This window comes from Camelus dromedarius, chromosome 7, assembly GCF_036321535.1.
Source record: "Camelus dromedarius isolate mCamDro1 chromosome 7, mCamDro1.pat, whole genome shotgun sequence".
Lineage (NCBI taxonomy): Eukaryota > Metazoa > Chordata > Mammalia > Artiodactyla > Camelidae > Camelus > Camelus dromedarius.
Window position 1 is genome coordinate 31,307,501 of NC_087442.1, and position 22,500 is coordinate 31,330,000.

The window sequence follows — 22,500 nt, forward strand, 5'->3', positions numbered from 1 at the left end:
ATGAAGCTTTTAAGGTTATGAATGCATGTGGTAACTTCAATTATATACACCCCTGATTAGCAATTCAATTTTAACCTCTAGATTTTTTTCAAATTCATTTAAAGTTATAGCATCTTAGAAGCTAAAAAGGGATCAGATTTAAATTCAAGTATGTCAGAGACTGTTTTAACAAAATGTTTCACTTGCATATCACTGGTGTTTGATTTATTTTGCATCAAGCTTTTTATGTTTAAACACTGACAGGAGTTTAAATACAAAATGTTAGCTGTCACTATTCATTTAGCTGATTATGTGAGATGCCTTAGTTTTGAGAGATGGGGGCACTGTCACCAAAAGAAACAACATTCTGACAAGTTCAAAGAATGCCTTCTTGAGGTCATAATTTTGTAGCCATGCTGCCTAGTCAAAGACAAAGAAATAGACAATACACACTAAGTAAGAGCTTAATTTTGAGAGTAGTCAGCTGCAAGAAAAAAAAGATAACAACTTTCCACTAATTAAACTATTCTGTTTCCTCCGTCTTTTCCATTGCTCTTCATACTGTGTCAAACCTTAAAACTTGAGTCTTTGTAATAAACCTAATCACGTATGTTCATCAACTAATTACTTTTTAATAGCCTGATAATTTATTGACACTAACCATTCTGCCTTTCTTCAAAAAGTATTTCCAGCTTTGTATCTCACACCATGCTTTGTTTGCTGACTCCTGCACATTCAGGTTCAAGAACACTTGTCTGCCAACTTGAATGTTATATTATAAACCTTTGGGTTTATACTCTAAAAGTCAATCCATTCAAGCTGACTGAGGGCCAACAGAATGAAAATAATTCTACAGAGAAACTACGCAAAAGTTTTGCCGGCTGTTATTACAGTTTGACGTTTGTAAGACAGTAACGAAGAACTAGTATTAAATGCTTTTAGTGATCTCATGAGATCCTCAATTAGTGGTCAGAAAAATGGTTAGCTTCTGTCAACACCTACTTTCCAGTAAAATTCAAAAATTTTCCTAAACACCTTTTTAGTCTAGACTTTCTTCTTCATCTTTTATTTTTCTATTTTCACCTTTGCTGTTATGAATAATAGTTTCTAACTTAATTTTTTTATTCAATAGAAAAAATACTTCAATTGAATATTAATATGTATACATATATATTCACATGGATAAGAATATATATGTTATTCATAAGCAACTGTCCTCTGGTGGCTTTTCATTTGATGCTGGGCAAAAATAGAGGAATTTTAGCAGTTTATTTGGGGATGTAATGTGAGAAAGGGAATTTGAGACTCAATACGTTATCTACTGTCCTTTGTTATTAAACATATGTAGGCTAAAGAGTAATAATGGATAGTTTCCTTTGCTTTCAGACCAATGGATAATAAGTTGTCTGATACCAAAGTACAGCTCAAGCTATACCACTTATTTCTAGTGCATTTTAAATAAAAATGCCACAATAGTATTTTCTCAAAAAATGTGTACAATAAACACTGGGCACAAAGTTTCTGGAGAATGGATAAACAAATAAAATGAGAGCTAAAAATCTTTTACAGCTTTTTGACTTGTCTGACATTTTTTTCCCCTCAAGACTCTCAATTCTCTCCATTAGTACAAACGAAAATCAAATCTTTCCAAGAAAATTTGTATTAGCGGTGATTTCTTTAATTCACTTTCCACAGACATTAAATCGACTTTTTTTTCTGAATGACTGAAATTAATTTAATAAGACATATTATTTAATTTATCTTCAAATTTCCCACACATTTTAAGAAAAAGACAATACCAGTATGGAAATATGTCTACCCACTATTTAATTTCAGTACAGTATAATGGCATTAGCTCTATTAACAGAATTTATCACAGATCTTTGACTTAGAGAATCTAAGCTTACCAACAAAAATGGACTAAAAGAAAGGCCTTAAAATCTACTGTCATTTGTTCTGTCATCCTTATAAAGTTAATGGGTTGGAAAAATGGTCAGTCTTTGGAACCAAAGTTGATACGTAATTGAAAGGCAATTATTTTTAATTGTAACTTCTTCAGTTTTAAAAAAATTACTAGCATGAGTATGAAAAAGCACCATCGAAGGTAAAATGAGAGTTCATATTTATAAGCTTGGTAGTCATAAAACTATGGATAAGTATTTGAGATGAATAAAAATGCTCCTTTCCATGTGCTACAAAGGAAAGCATACTGAAGAAAAGACATATGTTGTTTCTTTATTTTGAATTTTGTCAAATACAACAACTTAGAGCAATAAAATGTCTGAGTACTGAGCTAGTTCTATGGCTTACACTGCCATACTTAAGAAATAGTATGAGTCCTGTAAGTAATCTTAATGATAAGGAAGAATACAACATATTAACAAGGACTAATATATTCAAATGAAGAAATATGAGATGAGTTATTTAAAGACTTACTATCCCTATATTCTGTCTTTGTCTTAGAAAATGTTTTTCTTAGAAAGGAAAACTGTAGTAAAGTTACCTAAAATTTTAAGTGCTTGGAACTGTTGAATCAGTTTCCTACCCAACAACATGGAAGCGCACAGCTGTTTTGGATAACAGGAGTGCAAATTTTCATTTAAGGCCACTTACAAAATCCATAGTAATATAGAAAGCATGTTTTCTTTTAATTGGTCAGAAACAAACAAAAAAGGTTAAAAAAAATCCTTGTGGAAGTCTCACAGTAATTCAGTTATAAAGTTATTATGATGCCAAGTACTTGTGCCTTGTTGTTAAGGTGCTTTTGCTCTATACCCTGTAGTCTACCATTTGTAAACACATCTTTTTGATGTTTCTGCCAACATCCTGGCAACAAAGCAGTGCAATTTCAAATGAGCTAATTAACTTAATTGTTGATGAAGCATGAAACAGTTCATTCACCCTGTTAGCTGCTCCATGACAACATGAGAGTCTCAGCCTGTGAAGTTACTCATCTCCATAAACCTATCTGGTGCTCTCTGTTTAGATCTCTCATATACTGAAATTGCATGTGGAAAATGTTTCATGAAAGATGCATATTCTCATTTGAAAAAGAACCTCTTATGAATTAAAAAAATAAATTATCACTGTGTGAAGATTTTAAGGATACAGAAAGTTTTTACTTGAAGCTAGAGAAGTCATATATTCCATCCTACAAACATACGGCCATGCATGTTTCTTTATGATTCTCAGGGCAACAAGTAACAATGGAGAAAATTATGCTTACCTTAATATTTTAGTTACTATTAACTTTCAGTTTTGTATTCTTGTTGTTAAATGTAAACATTAAATATCATTATTTAAAGTAAGAAATATAAAGTCTGTAATAAAAATAAACCTTCAAAATGTGTCTTTTGCTTAAATATATATATGCATATATATAATATGACTTCTCGCATAATTTTACTGGAAATTTTTCTTGAAACCTTGAAATTTAAGTGAATCCTGCAAACATGTCTTCCAATTATTAATGACACATTAATGACACAATTATAGTAGGCTACTATTTTTCATTGATTCAAAAACCTTTACTGGATGATTTATAAAATAGTCTCATGAAAAGATAAAGATGAAGAATTAACTTTCTTAGCCTGACTCTGCTAACCCACTTGTTGGAACGCACAGAAAACTTACAGCGTGTCTTAGAATGGACTCTGACTTCCTTCTTGCAGCTTCCTTTTGTTTATTTAACTACCTGCCTAAAACTCCCATGTGATCCACCCCCTCCCCTAAAAAAAAGTTAAAAAAAAAAAACAAAACCTACTTTAAAAACTGTCCAAAATCTTCACAAATGCTCTCACAGCCTGGCCATTTGCAAACTCCATGGCCGTAGAGAGTGTGAGAGGCCCCAGTCTCCTCATGTGACGAGCTGTAGCAAAAGAACACGGCGTCAGATTCATCTCAAAAAGCCATAATCGTTGCAGGCTGCTAGCGCCTGTCAGGTTACGATCAGCGACAAACAGGTCAAAACAGGTCAATTCAGCTCAGAGCAGTCAGAAAAATTTAATCGTTCTATTGAATAGTTCAACTGCCAAGGCTAGATGATGTTCCAATTAGAGGAGAAATAGAGCCAAAGATGACTGTTAATAAAGGATGAAAAACTAAGAGGACTGTATAATACCATATGCTAATCCTGCCATATGACCTTAATGTAACATTTACCTCTAAATAAAAAATAGATATTCGTATGTGGTCCAGAGAAAAAACCTGTTTTTAAGAAAGTAATAGGAAAATCACCATCAGAATTTTGAAATGTTCTTTTTAGAGACTATATATGGACCTTTAGAATCATTTAAATTGTTTAATATTTATGTGCGAACCACATATATATATATCTGCTAGTTACAGTTGATTAAAAAATTCTACTTTGAAACAGTCTTCATTAGCTCTCTCCTTCTATAATTATCAAAGACTTTTGATAAGTGAGTATTGTATCAGATAGACAGATCCAAGAGACATCAACCAACTTCTGAAATATATAATCATCAAATTACTCTCAATTAAAACAACAGCGTGAAAGCATCCAAAGGCATACAATTTTATAATAATGAAAGCTCACAAGAAAAATATGCATGATGTTCAAAGGAAGACCAAAAACATCACCAAATTATAGCATTCTATTTTAAACTGTACTGCAATTAAATATGTTTCTTTGAAAAAATATTTGTATGAGAGTCTGTTGCAGCTAAGCAGGTATTCATATTACAAAACAGAGCACTATCAATCCACTACAGTTAAATGTGACATTTACAGCTATACATCATGGGAGACTAAGCCACTCTGTTAAGAAATCCAACACTTACATTTCATCTTTTAAAAAGATATTTTTCATGTTGAGTAATACTTTGGCTTCTGTATTTTATATAAAGTATATTAAAGGACTTGATTAGATAACCATATGCCTGAGTAAATAGAACTAAATCGACCAAAAAGTACATAAGTGCTCCTTTTACAAAGGCAGTTTTTACACAACTAAAAAAAACCAGTAAGGTGAAAATTTACCTAATATAATGTACTCATTGATGGTAATGGAAATCAAATAATTTTTCTTTATGACTTTTCAGTCCAATTTATTCAGAAAGTTAACTCCCATAAGTTCAATTTTATTGTAATTCCATCATGTCATAAAAATAAAAAAGGCAAACCAGATCTTCTATCTTCTGGTTTACTATGCCTGTGTTTATATCTATTCTGATTTCTAAGTCCATTTGTAACATATAGTAAGGGGGTCATATATACATCTTTAATTATTTGAAACCGGTTCATAAGTTTTAAAATGGTAAAAATGTTCTCATTTTAGCAATCAGGTTATGCACAATATCTCAGCCATAAAAATCTATTGACACAATAATTCCACACATACTTATTTAAAAATAACTTTCTTCAGGAAATTCCTGACTCCATCCATCAAAATTCTGGTATTTGAACAGTTCTTTTCCTAATGAAAATAATATATGATCATCTAAAGGTTTCTATTTAATTTGTTGTTCTATACATTCTGCCTCTGTTAGGTACATACTATTATTTTCAGTTTTATGAATGGTGAAAGTAAAATTTGGTGATAGATGTAGAACAAATCTCATGAGATTTACCTGTCTCGCCTTGCATTTAGAACTGAAGGCTGTCCATTCACTATGGAATGATGGGTTATTGGTGGTGATGCTTTGGAAGTGGTGGAGGAGGTAGTCGAGGAGGAATTGTTAGTAGTGAGGTCTAGCCCTCCATGTTTAATGCCATTGTCTTCCATACTGTGAACTCCAGTCACTTCTTTCCATAACTGCTGAATCTCAGCAGGACTTAAGCCAGCTATAAAATGAAAGAAAGCCCCACTAATATAACAAAGTAAAGTTCGTATAATGAGCTTAGTATTGTTACTGGATTAATGCCAACAACAAAAGTGATGTTATCAGAATTATTAATATACAATAATTAATCACTTTACACCATCAGCACCATAGCTTTTCCCTGAATAATCAGTTATCTACTAAAGACTACCGATTCAAGAACAGTATTAGAAATAATAGTATTGGGAATAACATCGTATATTAATAGAAAAAAACACAGCAAGTTCCATCTGAAAATTAAACTATTCAACTTGTAACAGTAGCTTTTACTTATTGCTAGTATTAAGTTTTTATCAGTGAGGAACTGAAAGACAAGTACATTTGGAAATAACACATCTTGAAAGAAATGAAAAAAAAGGAAATAAGGAGGGAAACAATCAGGGGAAAACAGGAGACGCTCAACTCAAAAGAAAAACAGATTTGCCAATTATCTAGTTATTTTGGTCTTTCTCAGAGAGGCAAAGGAAATAACTGAATTTCATTCCAAGGGCCCGAATAAGCCAATATGCCTACCTACATGGATCAATTAGGTAGTTAATATCTAAATTTCTCCTTCATTTCATGACCAATAGAATAAATCAACTACTCTTTTTAAACTCCCTGGTTCAGATTATGCAAATTTACCTGATTTATGAGGGATGAAAATAGAAAAACTAGGTACAATCCTAACTGTAATTTCAAAATAAGGAATTGAGTTTACAGGATTTGACTTATAAAATAATACTTATATGTGCCAAGTACAGTGCCTTCATAAATTCTTTGCATACTTTATGTTCTTTATTCCTTACTACAATCCAATGGAGTTGATATTTTTATTATAACCAATTAATTTATGGATAAGGAAGCAAAGTGGGAGAGAGGATAAAAAATATAGCTTAGGTCACAAAGCTTACGTGTGATAAAGCTGTGATTTAAATCCAGGCAGTCTTTGCTCCTAAAATCTTTTATTAAATATATGAAAACAACTGGATAAAGATATATAGGAGCAAGTGTACTCGTAATGATAAATGCTATCATTTATTGAGCATCTCCTATATTCTGATGCTTTGCACTCATAATCTCAGTTGACCTCACCTAAAATTAGGAATCATTACATTTTACAGGTACATGGAAGCTCAGGATGATTAAATACACAGCCTCAATCACTACGCTCAAAACCAGTGGGCAGAATTCAAACCTGATGCCCCGTGGCTCCCAAATCTATATTCTTTATTACTATGTTCAGCTACAACATCAACTGTAAGGATGGAAGCACTAATCAACCTACCCTCCTCCTCCCACCACACACACACACCAGATGCCACAGTGATGCTGATCAATGGAGAGGCGCATGGGGGTGAAGTGGGATGGAACAGGCAGGGGAGACTGGGGAAAGGTAACAGAATATGAAGGTAAGGGGAGCCCTCTCACCCCGACCCCTGCAAGTGGAAAAATCATTGATCTAGACATAGTGGTAAGTAGCCCCTAGCAACAGAAGAACCCTCACTGTTCCAAACATAACTTCTGGTCAAATTCTTCATCACAGCAGCAACCTTAAATTGCTCTGCCTATCACAATTTCATACAGTCAGCTTCACTGAAAGCTATCATTTTGATGATTCTAGCTCCTCCAGATTTTAAGACGTAGCTTGAGACTAAAGAAAAGACAGGATAACTCCAGTTTACAAAGTTGTTAAAAACGACTTTTTTTCTATAAAGAAAAAGATGACTTAATAAAGGTATTTCTGTTACACAGGCAACGATTTCCATACAGACTATTAATTATTGCTTCAATTCAGCTTTAACCTAGGATTCTGAAACTTTCCTGACTGTCATTTTTTGATGTGTCAGGTGTCCTAACAGCAAAACTGCGTTAGCAGCTCCTTTTCTGTGAGAGCATTGGCGCACCCTTGGCATCAGATGTCTCAGCACCTCAGCCGCTGCTTCTCTGCTCCCCTGTCAACTCCTGCCTGGACCGCTGCTGTAGCTCCCTGACTGTCCTCCTGTTTTCACCTTGCCTGTGTAAAATTCACTCTTCAGATCTCAGCGTGAATTTATCTCTTTAAAGGTAAGTTAAGTCACAGCACTTCCCAGGCAAAGCCTCCACTGCCCTTCTAGAACACTTTAAAAAACAAAACAAAACAAGGAAAAAAAAAAAAAACCACCCTCCTGTGGCCTATGAGGTGCTTGCATTCATTATCTGGCTCTTGCCTGCCTCTTTGACCTCATCCATTGCTCCTTCTCTCCATTTCATTGTTATACCTGCCTTCTGCTGCTTCTCGAATGCATCAAACATTGGCTCCCTTTCCAGCTTTCGCTCCGGCAGCTCCCACAGCCTAGGCCACTCTGGTTGCAAATCTTCCCCTGGCTTCCTCCCTCCTGTCACTCAGATGGTCTAAGGGTCACCTCCTCTGATGGGGTCTCTGACCACACTATCAACCACAGCCCCTCCCCACTTGCCTTCTCTCACTCCCTATCACCTCCCTCTATTTTAATCTCTAAACTATGTTGTTTTTCTTACTTGTTTTCATTAGTATCCCTCCACCATTTACCAAAAGCAGGGATTTCGTATTTTACTGGTATAACCCCCAGAGCCTAGAACAGTGCCTGGTATGTGATCAATAAATAGTTGTTGATTTAATTGATTAAAACGGATTCATGCAGTTCTAGAAGACATCTTGATTTCCATGTGCCACTTCTGTGACTCTTAAAGGGCATAGTACTTACGAGCTCTCTTGTAAGGTCAGTGTCTAAAAAGTTATAAATGGTACTAGTTGATTCTAACAGATTAGGAAGCTAATCTATATACTGTATTTTGGCTACAGACACTTAGGTGTTTTTTGAGACTATGTACCAGTTAAAGATGTTATTAATAATTTAGTTTGTGGACTTTAGTAATAACTTAGTTAACCTAAGTATCCACTTACCTTCTAAAGTAGAATTCTATTATTTATTTGCATTGAAAATTAGCGGTATCACCATGATACCATAATGATATGGTAACAAATAGTAGGCACGTAAACATTTGATAAATAACGTGTTTGCCATCCAAGTAATGACCCTTAATAAAAAGAATATTATATTTTAAAAATATTGACCACCTGAATATTAAATATTTATATATTTTAAATATTTAATTTGAAAATATTTTAAATATCATAGATAAGGGACAGAGAATAAACAATGTCAAAAAGAGATTCCTGTTAGTAAGAGTGGCTCCCCAAAGTGTCTGCATATTAGAATTACCTGGGGATTTTTAAAAATTTCCAATGCTCTGACCACAGCCCAAAGAAGTTAAAGCATAATTTCTGAAGGCAGGACACAGGCATCAGTAGTTTTTGAAGTTCTATGGATGATTCCACTGTGCGTATAATTTGGAGGAAAAAAATTTTAAAATAAACTGTCATGTTGCTCATGAGAAATTTTTCACATCTCCAACTTGCTTAGCTGTTTTCTATGGATACAAAACTATTTATGAATATGAAACAACTAGCCAATTAACTTTGTACAATTTTGAAAGTTGTGTGAATTTTTACATCTTAATGATTTGCAAGAATTTATTTTTTCAGGCAGTAATATAACAAATTCAGCATTTCCTAAACTGTGTTCTATGAAACAGTACTCTTTTAAATGCTGTTAACCTAAGAGGCCTCAGAGGACTGTGGGCTAGATCTTGGATACCTGTGATTCATGTTAGCATGTGAAAAAGTTCTGAGATGTCTAATAACAAAGAAAACTTGAATCTCTTTTTCTAACTCAGTATTTTGCAAATATGTCTGAAGAAAAAAAATTATTTTTACAATTACACTAATTTATTTCAGTTTTAAATAACAGGTATAGGCTTAGGATTCATCAAGTGATCTCCAGCCCAGGCCCCTTTCTTGCATTGCAGGCTGCCTACGTGACACTCTGTTATCACTCTACCAGATTCTCAGATCTTACATTTTCAAAACTAAGCTCCTGTTTACACAGCTCCTCTGACCCCATCTCATGCCTCTAGCAGTTTCTTTGTTTTATTTAACACATACTTATATAGGGCTTCTGATATACCAGTAACTTTTTGAAATGCTTCATACTTTATTAACTAACGTAATGCCCAAACCACTATTATTATTATTAATTATTTATTATTATTATTATTATTATTAATACTATCATTATTTTATTTTCGAGATGAAGACACTGAAGCACAGAAAAGCTAAGTAACTTGCTCAAGAGCTAACACTTGACTGGGCTCCATCACATTCTCAGGTCACTACTTACACATCCCCTTCCCAGGATTCCTTCCCTGATCAACTGGTCTACAAGTTCAACTCCTCCCATTTCCTATAGTTGCTTTATTTTTTCCCATCCTTGCTTTTTAATTTTTCTCCTTAGCAGTTACCACTGTGTATTTTACTTGACTGATTTGTTGTGTCTTCTACACCAAAGTGGAAGTTGTATGATGGCAGGGACTGAGGTCTGTTTTCATCACAGCTTTAGCCCCAGTGCCTGGACGAGTGCCAGCAGTGAGTGAAAGCTCAATGAGTATTACTTAAAAGAGCTGTTCAATTGACCAGAACACTGGTGTCGTGGCAAGCACGATTTGGGAATCCGTGGACTAGAGCATCATAGAATAATATTCAACTTCCAATCTTAAGTGAAAATTATTCGGTTTTCCTTAAAAACGTATTTCAAGGGTATATACATACAATACTACTGCCCAAAAGTTTTATAATTATGTAACTTAAAAATTCCGTGCCTACAAAAAACTGAGAAACCCTGTTCTACTTCTGGATGATGACTTGGGCTTGTTCCTATTCACTGCCTACAAATAAACATTAAAGGTTTGTTTTCCAGGAGTTGAAAGAATAAAAAGATGAATTCCCAACCAAATTGTGTCTGATATCACAGATAAAGCAATTAAATAATAATTCTTTAATTCTGGCGTCAGAGTTTGTAGAGTAACTACTGGGTGCCAAACACTGTGTTAAGAATTAATGAAAATTTGCTAATTTATATCTAGATTATACATCCTTGGGGCACACAAGGTTTAAAAGCTTCAGTGGCTTCATTTATTGGTAAAAATTACATGTACAGCTTTTTCACACTCAAAAATAAAAGATTCTTTCTACGCCCTTAATTGTCTATGTCCAGTAATTAATTAATATTAAATACATAATTTTAATACATTATGATGTAAAATAAGTCTAGTGTGAATTTTTAATTAACTTATTTAATAGTACTCTGCTTCTTTTCTAGGGTTACTTATAATTAAAAAATAAATTTTAGTAGAAGTATTTGTATTATTCATATATTTTACTGAACCAATTTGATATTCAGTACTTTGAATTACTGAAATATTATCATTAATTTTCACTTTTCATCTTAAATTTTACATTTTGAAAAACCTGTATACACACATGGCTAAAATAATTAAATCACAGAGAAGGGGACTCAATGCAAAACTGAATTTCCCCACCAGCCCTGAACTCTGGTCCCCAATACTCCTCTCCAGTGGCAACCATTATTCCAGTTTTGGGGCTCTCCTTCAGAGATCCAAGTGTTCATTTGTAATTTGCCAAATCTAACATCTTACTGATCTGTATTGATCTGTGTGAGGGCTTACTATAACCTGTAGGTATAATGCCCAACTTTAAAATGGATATTCAATGAGAGGTGTATCAAATACACATTTTGTCTAAATGCTGAATTACAGAAGTAAAAATAGCTATTTGGCTAAAACTTAAGACCGAAAGCAAACATCTCCACCAAAGAAGGAACAGGAATACATCTGATATAAAAGAAATTCCTACTATGATTTTAGTATTAAATTTTTTCCAGGCTGCATTTTTACAGTTTGTTATTCCATTACAAAAACAATGATTTCTCCGTTTTCTCGATCATGAAATTTAATGCAGCAAAGTTGACATTCTCCTTTTAAGTCTTCCCTCAACATACATAGAATTGACAAACAGAACTTTTTTAAACACATATGGCCTAAACAGAATTAAATCCATTTTAATATATGCATGTTAATACACTAAACAACTCTATAACAGTTGGAATTATGATATAATCTAATCTCCATCTATCTCATTTACATTTTCTCAAAAACTAACTCAACATATTTTGAATATCCCCTTATGCATTTCATTATTCCTAAGTTAGTTTTTCAGTCCCCGTGGTAATATTAAACCTGTGACTATATTGTGTATTGGGATGCACTGACTTCCATCTTATGTCAAAAACATACCAAAGTTTATACTGCATGTCACAGTAACTTCCTATTTTTTAACTTGTAGACAATGGTACTGAGTCATGAAAATGTGTCACTAAATAATTACTAGTTTATATATAAAGTACAGTATCTATGTATTAAATAGCTTTAAATCAGTATTTTATTTGAGATTGACTTAAAAACCCATCCTTTTTTATTCAACTTCTGTATACCTATATACATATTTAGAGACTGTAATTTCGTTGCCTATTTTACATTAAAATCCAATGTTATAGTAATTTTCATGATGACTTTAAATGCTTAATATTTAAAATATCTTACTTTAAAATGATAAAATACAACATTGCATCATTTCGCAATACAGAGAAAAATGTCTGTAAATCTACTCTTATCAAAATTATAATTTTGTTACTTCCATCTGATTCTCATACACATATAGTTGAAAGAAGTTGTAACTTTAAAAGTATTCTAAGGAAGCTGTGTTAAATCGGGGGATAAATATTTCAAATAGAGCATATTTTTACCGATACAATGAGAGTATCATCTTTGCCTATTAATCCTGTTTGGTTTTCGTAAGGCCATTACTAGTGGCTAAACAATCAACCAACCAAAAACCTGATACAAAGTGAACTGAGGAACTGATGCCAGTAACTGAGGCAGAAATGATTTAGGGCTTACATTATCTAGCAATTAGTTTTTTACTTTCTCCTACTCTAATTCTGAGATTCCAGAACAGCACTAAGAATGCATACGTTCCTTTACTGTAGCTGCTTTCTCTGACACGTTCCGCCTGTGTCTGGCTGATGGGTTTCCACAGTGCCCCTTTCACACATTCATTTAAACAGTTGAAAACATGATGATGACTTCCATCTTTTTTGTTTAAAATGTACATTTTCTGCTCCAACCCAGGTATGTTTTCAGATTTACTTCCTTTGCCTCAGTGTTCTCCATTCAAATACAAATAGAGAATACAAATAGAAGAAAATAAGCGGTGATCATTTTTGTAGAGGCGAGAACAGCGAGTCGCTAGGTTGGGCAGCATCAAGAACTAACACAGTGTTCTAGGTCAGTCCTATCATGATGCATGTAAGTCAAAGCATCATGCTGTACACCTTAAACTTACACAGTGCTGTATGTCAAGTACATCTGAATAAAACTGGAAGGAGAGAGAGAAAAAAAACAAATAGAAGGGAAAAAAGGAGATCATTCTATCAAAAGAAAGCTCCGAAATAAGAGAAAATTGTCATTTGAAAACTATTAGCATGGTTATAGAATAATAAATTTCCTTGTATGCTTGTTTTGGAATAATATAGTTTAACAAACATATCTCAAATAAGTCACATTTTGTTCCTAGGAACATCTCTTTGAACTTTCTTGAAATGTGTGTTTGAATGTTTTACTCAAATAAAATCATGCTTTTCTATTGAAGAGAGAAAACATAAAACAAAAAACAGATCCTAAATATAGACTTTGCTCAAATTTTACTTAAAAAAAGGTCAATGACATAAATTTATTGCTTCTGTTTTAGTATAGTTCTGACAAAGAAATCCATGTTTACACTGAATTTATACACACCTTCACTTTTTTAATCTTATTGCTTCCTTTTGTCCTCAAGTTGTATTTATTTTTCCAAAGAACAGTTATTTGTGAATAGAAATTCATTGCTATGGTGACACTATGGTTTATCCAAATTCTCTTTGGAATGACATGGAAAAGTGGGTTTATTGCCTTATTTTTCTTTCACTATTGAAACTTTACCTTTCTTGATTTCCTAGCAGTGATTGAATCAGGTAAATTAGAGGATCTGAAGTCAAGTGAAAGAGGAATTCTGGGAAAAATAAGCCATGGGAACAGTAATTTGATAAGTAAATAGAAAAACATTTACCATGGTATTTTTAATTTCAGGTGCCCAAAGCAATATTTATGTGCATTTAAAGACTGCTTTTTATTTGCCTAATTAAAATTTTTGTATATTTAATTGTTCTTGATTTTCTTCAGGGTAGCCTGGAGAGTCAGGAAAATGCACAGCAAGTACTACAACGTGAGCCTCTCTGAAACAAATATAAATAACTTGAGTTCGTTTGGATTAAAGTTTGTTCCAACAAAATCAAATGTGAATTAGAATATATTTTTACAAAGTTTATAGATACATGACTTTCACCTGTTGCAAGAATTTCAGCACACAAAGAACCATTTTGTTTACCATTCTTTTTCTGTTTTCAACTTAGAACTCTTTCGTTTCCCAAAAGTTGAGAGTCAAATGATGAATATATACAACTATATTTTTGTATGGTATTGTATTATTTAATTATCAAAGCATATTCAAAATTTTCTCATCAGAAAAACAAGTAAGAATACAACTGACAGCTTTTTAAAGCTGTAATTCACAATATAGTGCAAGCATAGGCAACAGTAATTTTAGAGAAAAGAGGATCAATTTGGTCCCAGGGTGTATGATGGGGCCCTCTCCAAAGTATAACTTGGAATATGCCCTCTAGAAAGGGGTTTCAGAGTGAAGATTAGGAACGTCTATCTTTTCCTGATCAGTTGTCCACCAAAACGTATACCCGCTCACTTATGTTCAATGGAGTGTTGTTAGCCTTCCTACTAATCCAATTCCCTGCAGATCTTCAGTGTATACTCAACAGCTTGAATTCAGTACCTTGAATTGTGTTGCCCTTATAAACTTTCTTCCATAAGACTAACAAATACTCATTCAATATCTAATACAACACTTGAAAGCAGTTTTACTACACACTTAAAAAGCAGTGTATCGTGAAATTTTCTGAGTCTCAAGAAAATGGGTCACGCAACCATGTTAACAATCATGTTTTAACAATAAACATGAAGGTCATAAAAACACAATTTCTCAAGTATAAGGTAGACAGGCCATGCAGCAGTAGAAATTGCAACATTGGAAATGAAGTGCGGGCCATGTTTTCTATGTACCTTGAGGCAGCGATTGGACGGGAAGCGCTGCCTGGCCAGGGGGGATGGAGATGAGTCCCTGACGCTGAAGGCTGAGCAGATGCTGCTGCTGCTGGAGTTGTTGCATCTGGAGAAGCTGCTGCTGGAAGACAAGCTGCTGGGCGGCCAACTGCTGCTGCTGCTGCTGCTGCTGGTGTCAGAAAACCCAACCCAGTAAACAGCAGAGAACACAGTCTGTGCAAACAGCTCTCACACAGAGAAATGCATCCTCCTTTCATTGCCCCGTGAGTTTGTGAACCGCCATCCCATAGTCAAAATTCAAGGGCAGAATGTGAGCAAGTTCTAGACTGTCTGTTGCTTTTCTTTCAAATATTAACACAGCAGCAGAGAACCAAGGAACTTGCATTAAAACAGGATGGAACAGGGTCTAGAGAAAGTATATGACAAAGGTTCAGACTTTTAAAAAATGGGCTTATTGCAGATGATAATAAATTTATCTAGGCTAAAAGAATAACGCTTTGCAGATACAGTCAACTTCAACAACACACTTTTTTTTTTCCAGCTGAATAAGTTTGATCTGCAGAAGTCCATGACTGTGGTCTCCAGTGATCTATTAGTAAACTGGGATGTAGCCTTCATAGGACAGGCCTGTTAGCTCTCTCTCTTCCTCTCATTTCTTATTGGAATATATTAAAGGTGGAATTATGTTCAAGGCCAAAAAAAAAAAAAGTGCCCTTATTATAAGGAAAAGTATAACTTCCAATTTTGTGAGGCGTTGCAAGACAAACCAGAGTTCTCTGGACTCAGGAGGGTATGAGCAGGCAGTCACACTTCAGAGGGAGACAAGCTGCTGTGGAAGACCTTTCCTTTTTAGTTTGGGGAAAAGAGAAACTTCTGATGCGCTCACTGGAAAACAGACTGCATAATGGAGCAAGTCATGTGGATTGCCCAAAGCCTCCAGAGAAATAAGGGAGCAATTGCTATTCTGTAGTTGATGGCTGTCTGAAATTCTATTCACAAATCCAAACAGAAACAAAGCCTCAGGGGGTCAAAACTGTTTCCTGTACGTTTGCATAATGGGCAGCTTGAAGACAACGGCTCTGATACCTGCTGATCAATTTAACTACTTCAACATGTTTTGTTTGTATTATGTTTATATTTGATGCAGTTTGCTGACAAGTGCGAGCTCGGCCAGAGAAGCCAGCTTGTCAGTTTGATTTATGAGCATATCAAACTGTAACTTTCTACTCACCACTCCAAACCTACAGTAGCAGTTCATTAATCAGGGGCCTGTGACTTTGAAATCTGCGCTCAACCAGTTTCTCCCCCGGTTCCCCCCACACCCCACTCCCACCCCAACCAACAACAGGCTAAATTTGCATGCATGTTCTCTGAGCTGCACCACTGAGAAAAATAAGGTTCCCTCACCAACTTAGATTCTCGGTGAGTACAAGACAATCAGTACTCTGTCCACCACACAGCTCGCGCTTTGTACGCTGTGATTCATTAGTGAACACTGGGCGACGGACAGCAGCACTGGATTGTAACTCCCAAGTCCCATGCTACAAGAAAGGAGAGCAGGAGGGTTCTACTGTCACTGTTATTAAAAGCTCAGTGCCAACGGGTAATAATGCATCTTTGACGGCAAGAGCCGGGTGATGGGGCGATCTCAGACTGCCCTCGCCTCTCAGCGCCCTTCCCAGCCTCACGCTCTTCTGCGCAGGCAGGGCCAGCCAGACCCTACCTCTTTTGCTTGCTTTCCGGGATGTGGCGGCGGCGGCGGTGGCGGCTGCTGCTGCGGCTGCTGCTGCTGCTGCTGTTGCTGTTGCTGCTGTTGCTGCTGCTGCTGTTGCTGCTGCTGCTGCTGCTGCTGCTGCAAAAGCTGAAGATGTAACTGCTCTTGCTGTTTCTTGTAAAACTCTTGTAGTTGTTGCTGAATAAACCATTTTGACTTTAATAAATAAAGGCAAAAGTTTCATGTAGTATAAATCTCCTAAACCCTTCTAGACTGGCACGGGGTAGAGTCTCCATTAAGATTCACCTCCCGAGAACAACAACAGCAAATATGCACTGGATTCAAGGAGACAATCTACAGACTCCCTCCCTCTCCCCCGAAGGCAGCTCTGAAAACTTCCAGTCCAGAATCCAAAATCTCCCAAACAAAAGGGTATAGAGGATCTGTCTTCTAAAGGGCCAGAGCCAAATGAACACTCTTAATTATTATATCTGCAGTCCCAGGAACACACAGAAATAGGTTCTACTCTCCTGTTTATAAAAACCATTGATAGAGTTACATACAACCATGCTGTCCAGTTCTTACTGGGAAACAACTGCCATTCATCAGATATACAGAAGAACATCTTAGAAATATAAGCAACTGGCCTGTGGTCATCATCATAGAACAGAGCAAAGTAAATCTCTAAGAATTCAGGTAAAGCACGATAATTTCTCCCTGGTAAGTACGTCTACAGGTGAATGTCCACTTCATACACACTTGAGGCTCCAACAGCGTACATATTAGGAACATTAGTTTTCTTATTTACGAAAGATAAATCTCATTAGATTAGTGGCTTAGCTGCTTCACTTTGTTCTAATTTCTAAATTCTGAATGTATTTTGGTTACTTTCCCTTTGTAACAAAATGGCCAGTTCCAATTTCATACTTACACTAAAAGGAGTGTTGAAGTGTCACGAATTTTAAATCAACAATTATCGGTAGATCTCTCTGCACTTTTGTGGGAAAGTCTACAAATCAAATGCACCTAATCATTTGAATATGGAAATGTTGACTTATGTTGAAATTATACCTCTTTCTGCTCTTACTCCAGACATTAATACATTTAAGAATGTTAGGTAGTGAGATAAGAGGGGCACCAGGCAGATAGGTGGAGGAGAGGGTCCAGAAGATGGCATTGTGCCCATCTCCAGCATAAAGGGACTTTACTTCTAAATGAGCGCCATCAAGAAACCACTTAGAATCCGATAGCCACGACTGTGTGGTAGCAGAAAGGACTTAACTGGACACGATCCAGTGCTAGCACTGTATTATAATTAACATTGAGGTTTAGCACCCCACTGCCCATGGGTTTTTCTGTGTACGCCATGGGCAAGGACATGTGCAAAGGGGCCAAACATGACTAAGCACTCCGGGGACAAGAGCTGTCAATCTATCAAGAGACCGCCTCTAAGCGAGGGTGTGTGAGAAAGGGGAGACAAAAACCGCAACTTTTCCTCCCTTGGATCAGCCCGCCTCCCGTTCTTGGAGGTGTGCTTGTCCTTTTCTAAATAAACCTTTTAAAATCTTTCGCTATACAACACACCATCTCCCTATTTCTCTTTCAGGAATGACAAGAACCGCAGGCTTTACCTTTTAGGGTAACAAGAAAGCCAAGGGATCTAAATTTTCCTCTGCAGCTGTGCATGAGAAAGTTACACTTATGTTCTAGCAGGCTGACAGGTTGGCCTTGCAAGTGGAGAATGATCTCATGTGCCCGTGGCACTGTTGACACGGCTGCGCACCTTCCGTGCCCCGTGAGCACTCCAAAGCAGGTAACCCACATTACCTGCTGCAGCATAACTGCCTGCTGCTGCTGGAGAAGGGCTTGGAGCTGCTGAGGAGACAGGACTTGTTGCTGAAGGATCTGCTGCATCTGCTGTGGGGTGATCACCTGGGGAGTCATCATGGCCACCGACACAGGCACCTTGACAGAGACAGAAGGAGAAGGACGTGGGCGTTACCAGATGTCTGGTAACCTACTTCACAGCCACGCGGCATCCCTAACAAATTCTTTAGCAACGATGACCAATAGTTTGTATGTAATATTTATTATGCTATTTAACTCTTTAATAGTGATATTAAGGTGCCACAGTATTTAGACACTAGCTTTCCAGAGGCATCAGATTTCATCAGATCCCACCTTCATGTTCTACTCCTCTTAACGTATTATGCGAAGATGTGTTGCTTTGACCAACAGTTAGAAATAAACAAGTGGCTTACAGTGAAAGAGAATGTGACAATGAATGTATGTATGTTCATGTATAACTGAAAAATTGTGCTCTACACTGGAATTTGACACAACATTGTAAAATGACTATAAATCAATTTAAAAAAGTTTAAAAAAAAAAGAAATAAGTAATCACATGTCAGTTTTCTCAATACTTCATAACTGATAATCTCATCAATGTCATAATGCTATAAATAAAAAGCCTTTTGAACTAGTTTATAGGTATGATTAAAACAGATATAATAAAGATTGAATAACTGGAAAAATATGCATTTAAATATGTTAGTAAAGCTAGTAAAAAAGAATGTATGGGCAGTGTACTTACTCATGAAACAATCACCATCTTCACAATTTAATATATACATAAAATATGTATAGTACTAGAAAAATACATACAGTTATACATTTTACTACATGAGTACAGGTAACAACTCATGTAGGAGATTTATTTATTTACTTAGATATCTCCAGAAAATACCTACAAAAAGATCCTCTCAAAGAAGGAATCACAGCCTAGTATTCTAACTTCTCCTTTACACATTTTCTTATTTCAAGCTAACTAAACTTAAACCAGAGAGTCTTGGAAATCTAAAGATTACTCAAAGGTTATTCAGTAAGCTGAAGAAAAATTAAAGTATTTTGGTTAAAATGTCCTTTCTACCATTTCATTTCTCTTCAAAGTTCTGAAAGTTTTAAAGAGTCAAAAAGAAAAGGAAATAAGGAGGGAGAGAAAGAAACAGAGCAGAAAGAGGAAGCAAGGAAAACACCAAGTTAGGAAAAGCCAGAGAGGACGTTTGAGAGAAAGAGAGGAAGGAGTGGAGACAGACAGGCAGAGGCTAGCAGGAGAGGCGGACAGGAAGGCTTCCGGCACAGAAGCCTGAGGTGTCCACTCAGTTCTGCGGCCGTCACACTATTCCAAGGCATCACTTGTACTAACCAGCAGTAATCAAACAACTTGTCAACCCGCCGAGTCTGCAACCTTTGAAAAAGCAATCATTTTCTTTCATAGAAAAAATAATTCACTTCCATTGTAAATAAAAGCAAGTATTTATATAAACACTACTTTTGGGCCAATTCTTGGAATATGTGTCTTTGAAAACAGAAAGAGATTAATAGACATGGTTAACAATTTATCCTAATAGTCATTTTTAACATAGTTCAAACTTTTCTAGTCTGGCCTTTATGTAATAAAGGAATAAGAAATTAAAAATGAAAACAAAGTAGGAGAAAATATAAAATAAATTCAGAGTGGGATTAATTCTGCTCTCTCTCTCAAAAAAAGAAAACCCTCATATTTAATACTAAGAAACAGTACTTTCTATCCCTTGTTGATCTCAAAATATGGATTAATTAGTTCTAATTTTGTAACATGAAAGAGAATCACAGTAACAGAAAGGAATTCAAAACTGATTTTCAAAAATATTTCTGGATTTTTTTAGAACACATTGATATACCTACAGATTACTGTATTTGAATGTACCATAATAAAAGGCATTCTGAAATAAATGTATGCTGTAAAATTAATTGACCCAACAGTTTGCCCAAGTGTTCAGCTGTTTAAAAATTTAATGGCCAGTCTACTTAGTTGTTTTTTGATAAATAAAAAAGAATGGTTAGAACAAGTAGTTTGGGAAAAAATTATCTATCTACAAAAATGAGTTTTCTTCCAGTAATCATTTACCTCCAAATAACAATGAATCAAACTGAAATGAAGGAACAGAGAAAGACAGACGTTACATTTTTAAAGAAGCTGCTACTAACCTAGATAAAGGGATAAATAAGTAGGTAGCTAAATTACGCATATGTAGATAGCTATATACACCATATAGATTTATACCTTCTAGAAAGTCTGACATTTGATGTGAAGCCTGCCACCCTTCTCTCACCTAATAGCCCCTTATCCCTTTTTAGCTCATGGAGTTTTTTCACTTAATTACCTCTATACCTACAAGTAAAGGTATTTTATATGTAACTGATAACAGATGCACTTTATAAGAAAAGTTTTATGAATGGAGGTAGGCAATAATACACTGTAAGTTTACAGTCAGATTTCACCTTCTACCAATTATATTACCCTACAGCTTGTTGCTAGTACAACTGATTTGATGTGTAAGCAAACTTAAGCAAGTTTTCTACCTTTGCATTCTTTAGGGTTCATTAACCCTTTCACTATGGTTAAACAAATTATTTTTCACTCTTAAAATGGCTTGTATTTTCCTTACATTTAAAAGCTTATGACATAAAAATAACCATCACAATTCTGTCATCCTAAAATCATACATATCACAGGTATGTGATGGTGTGCAAATTCTAAGCAGTTTCTGGCCTACCCTCTAGGAAATGGTCATTTAAGACTGACAATATACAGACAGAAGGACGTGTAGAGAAAGAAGCCAACTTTTACCTCAATATCAACCAATCAGAGAATTGCACACAAGTGATCATGTACCCTGTGATCCTCCCTCCATCACCCGGCCTTTAAATATGCTTTGCTGAAACCCTTTGGGGAGTTTGGAGTTTTCTTGGGCATAAGCCACCCTGTCCTCCTTATTCAACCCTGCAATAAACCTTACTCTGCTCAAAAAAAAAAAAAAAAAAAAAAGAGTCAACTGACTGAACATTCTACTTCCATCAGATATGTACAAAATACAAACTGAAATTAATTAAATATGTTGAAAAGCACAAGTGTACTTCTGAGGGATTTCTAACATTACAAATAAGCCAGTACTATCATCTCTAAATCCATATACACAAGCTCATCCAAAATGAAACATCAGCAGCCACTAAAAATCTATAATATTTTAATAAACAGAAAATTAGTTTTCCTACAACAATGTCAGTTACATGCTATGTGTAAACTGCTCCACTTGTCTTGTTTAGAAATTCATAATTTTCAAAATGCAGAACTCCATTTTTAAGTGAATCATTTTAAGCGACACATTTCCTTTATTCCTCCTTTAACACTTTTTTTACTGTCCCATTGCATTTCCCTGCTACTGCAAACTACTCTAGGAATTCACTGTCAAAGATGAATAGAGATTAACTGAGTACATAAAAATTTCTGAAGATTATGCTACTTTATCAATATTTAACAGGCAAAACCAGTATCACATTTGAAAGTCTGTGGATAACTTTCTAAAATATATATACCTTAGCAAGTTAGGTGGTAAGCTTAAGAAAATATTTTCCACTACATATATACTTTTGTTCATGCAAATATTCTAATGAGGTTACCACAATTTAGATGTATTGTAACAGAAGGGAGGGAGAACTTACCTCAGATACTTTCTGGTGAGAAGGCAAATAAAAGTCTGGTTGGGTAGAAGAAATCAAAATACATTATGCTGCTACCAAATGAAATCAAAAGGAATAGTTGGTTTTAAATGGGTGTCCCAGTGAAAACTGTAGTCTATCAATTAAAATCTTCAAGAGTGAAGAAAGGAGGGGGAGGCTATAGCTCAGTGGTAGAGTGCATGTCTAGCATGCATGAGGTTCAATCTCTGGTTTCTCCACCAAAGTAATAAATAAATAGATAAACCTAATTACCGC

General features: G+C 35.3%; 1 protein-coding gene across 4 annotated transcripts in view; it reads right to left on the reverse strand.

The window, feature by feature from the left end:
* FOXP2 (forkhead box P2) overlaps positions 1-22,500 on the reverse strand; it is a 500,104-nt gene that overhangs the window by 43,158 nt on the left and 434,446 nt on the right. For all 4 annotated transcript variants that reach the window (XM_064487425.1, XM_064487424.1, XM_064487426.1 and 1 more), the window contains 5 exons: positions 18,511-18,648; positions 16,693-16,881; positions 14,970-15,138; positions 5,571-5,784; positions 3,743-3,847 (listed from right to left, as the gene is read on the reverse strand). In XM_064487425.1, the coding sequence (XP_064343495.1) occupies positions 3,743-3,847; positions 5,571-5,784; positions 14,970-15,138; positions 16,693-16,881; positions 18,511-18,648 (815 nt within the window). The remainder of the gene's footprint in view (positions 1-3,742; positions 3,848-5,570; positions 5,785-14,969; positions 15,139-16,692; positions 16,882-18,510; positions 18,649-22,500) is intronic.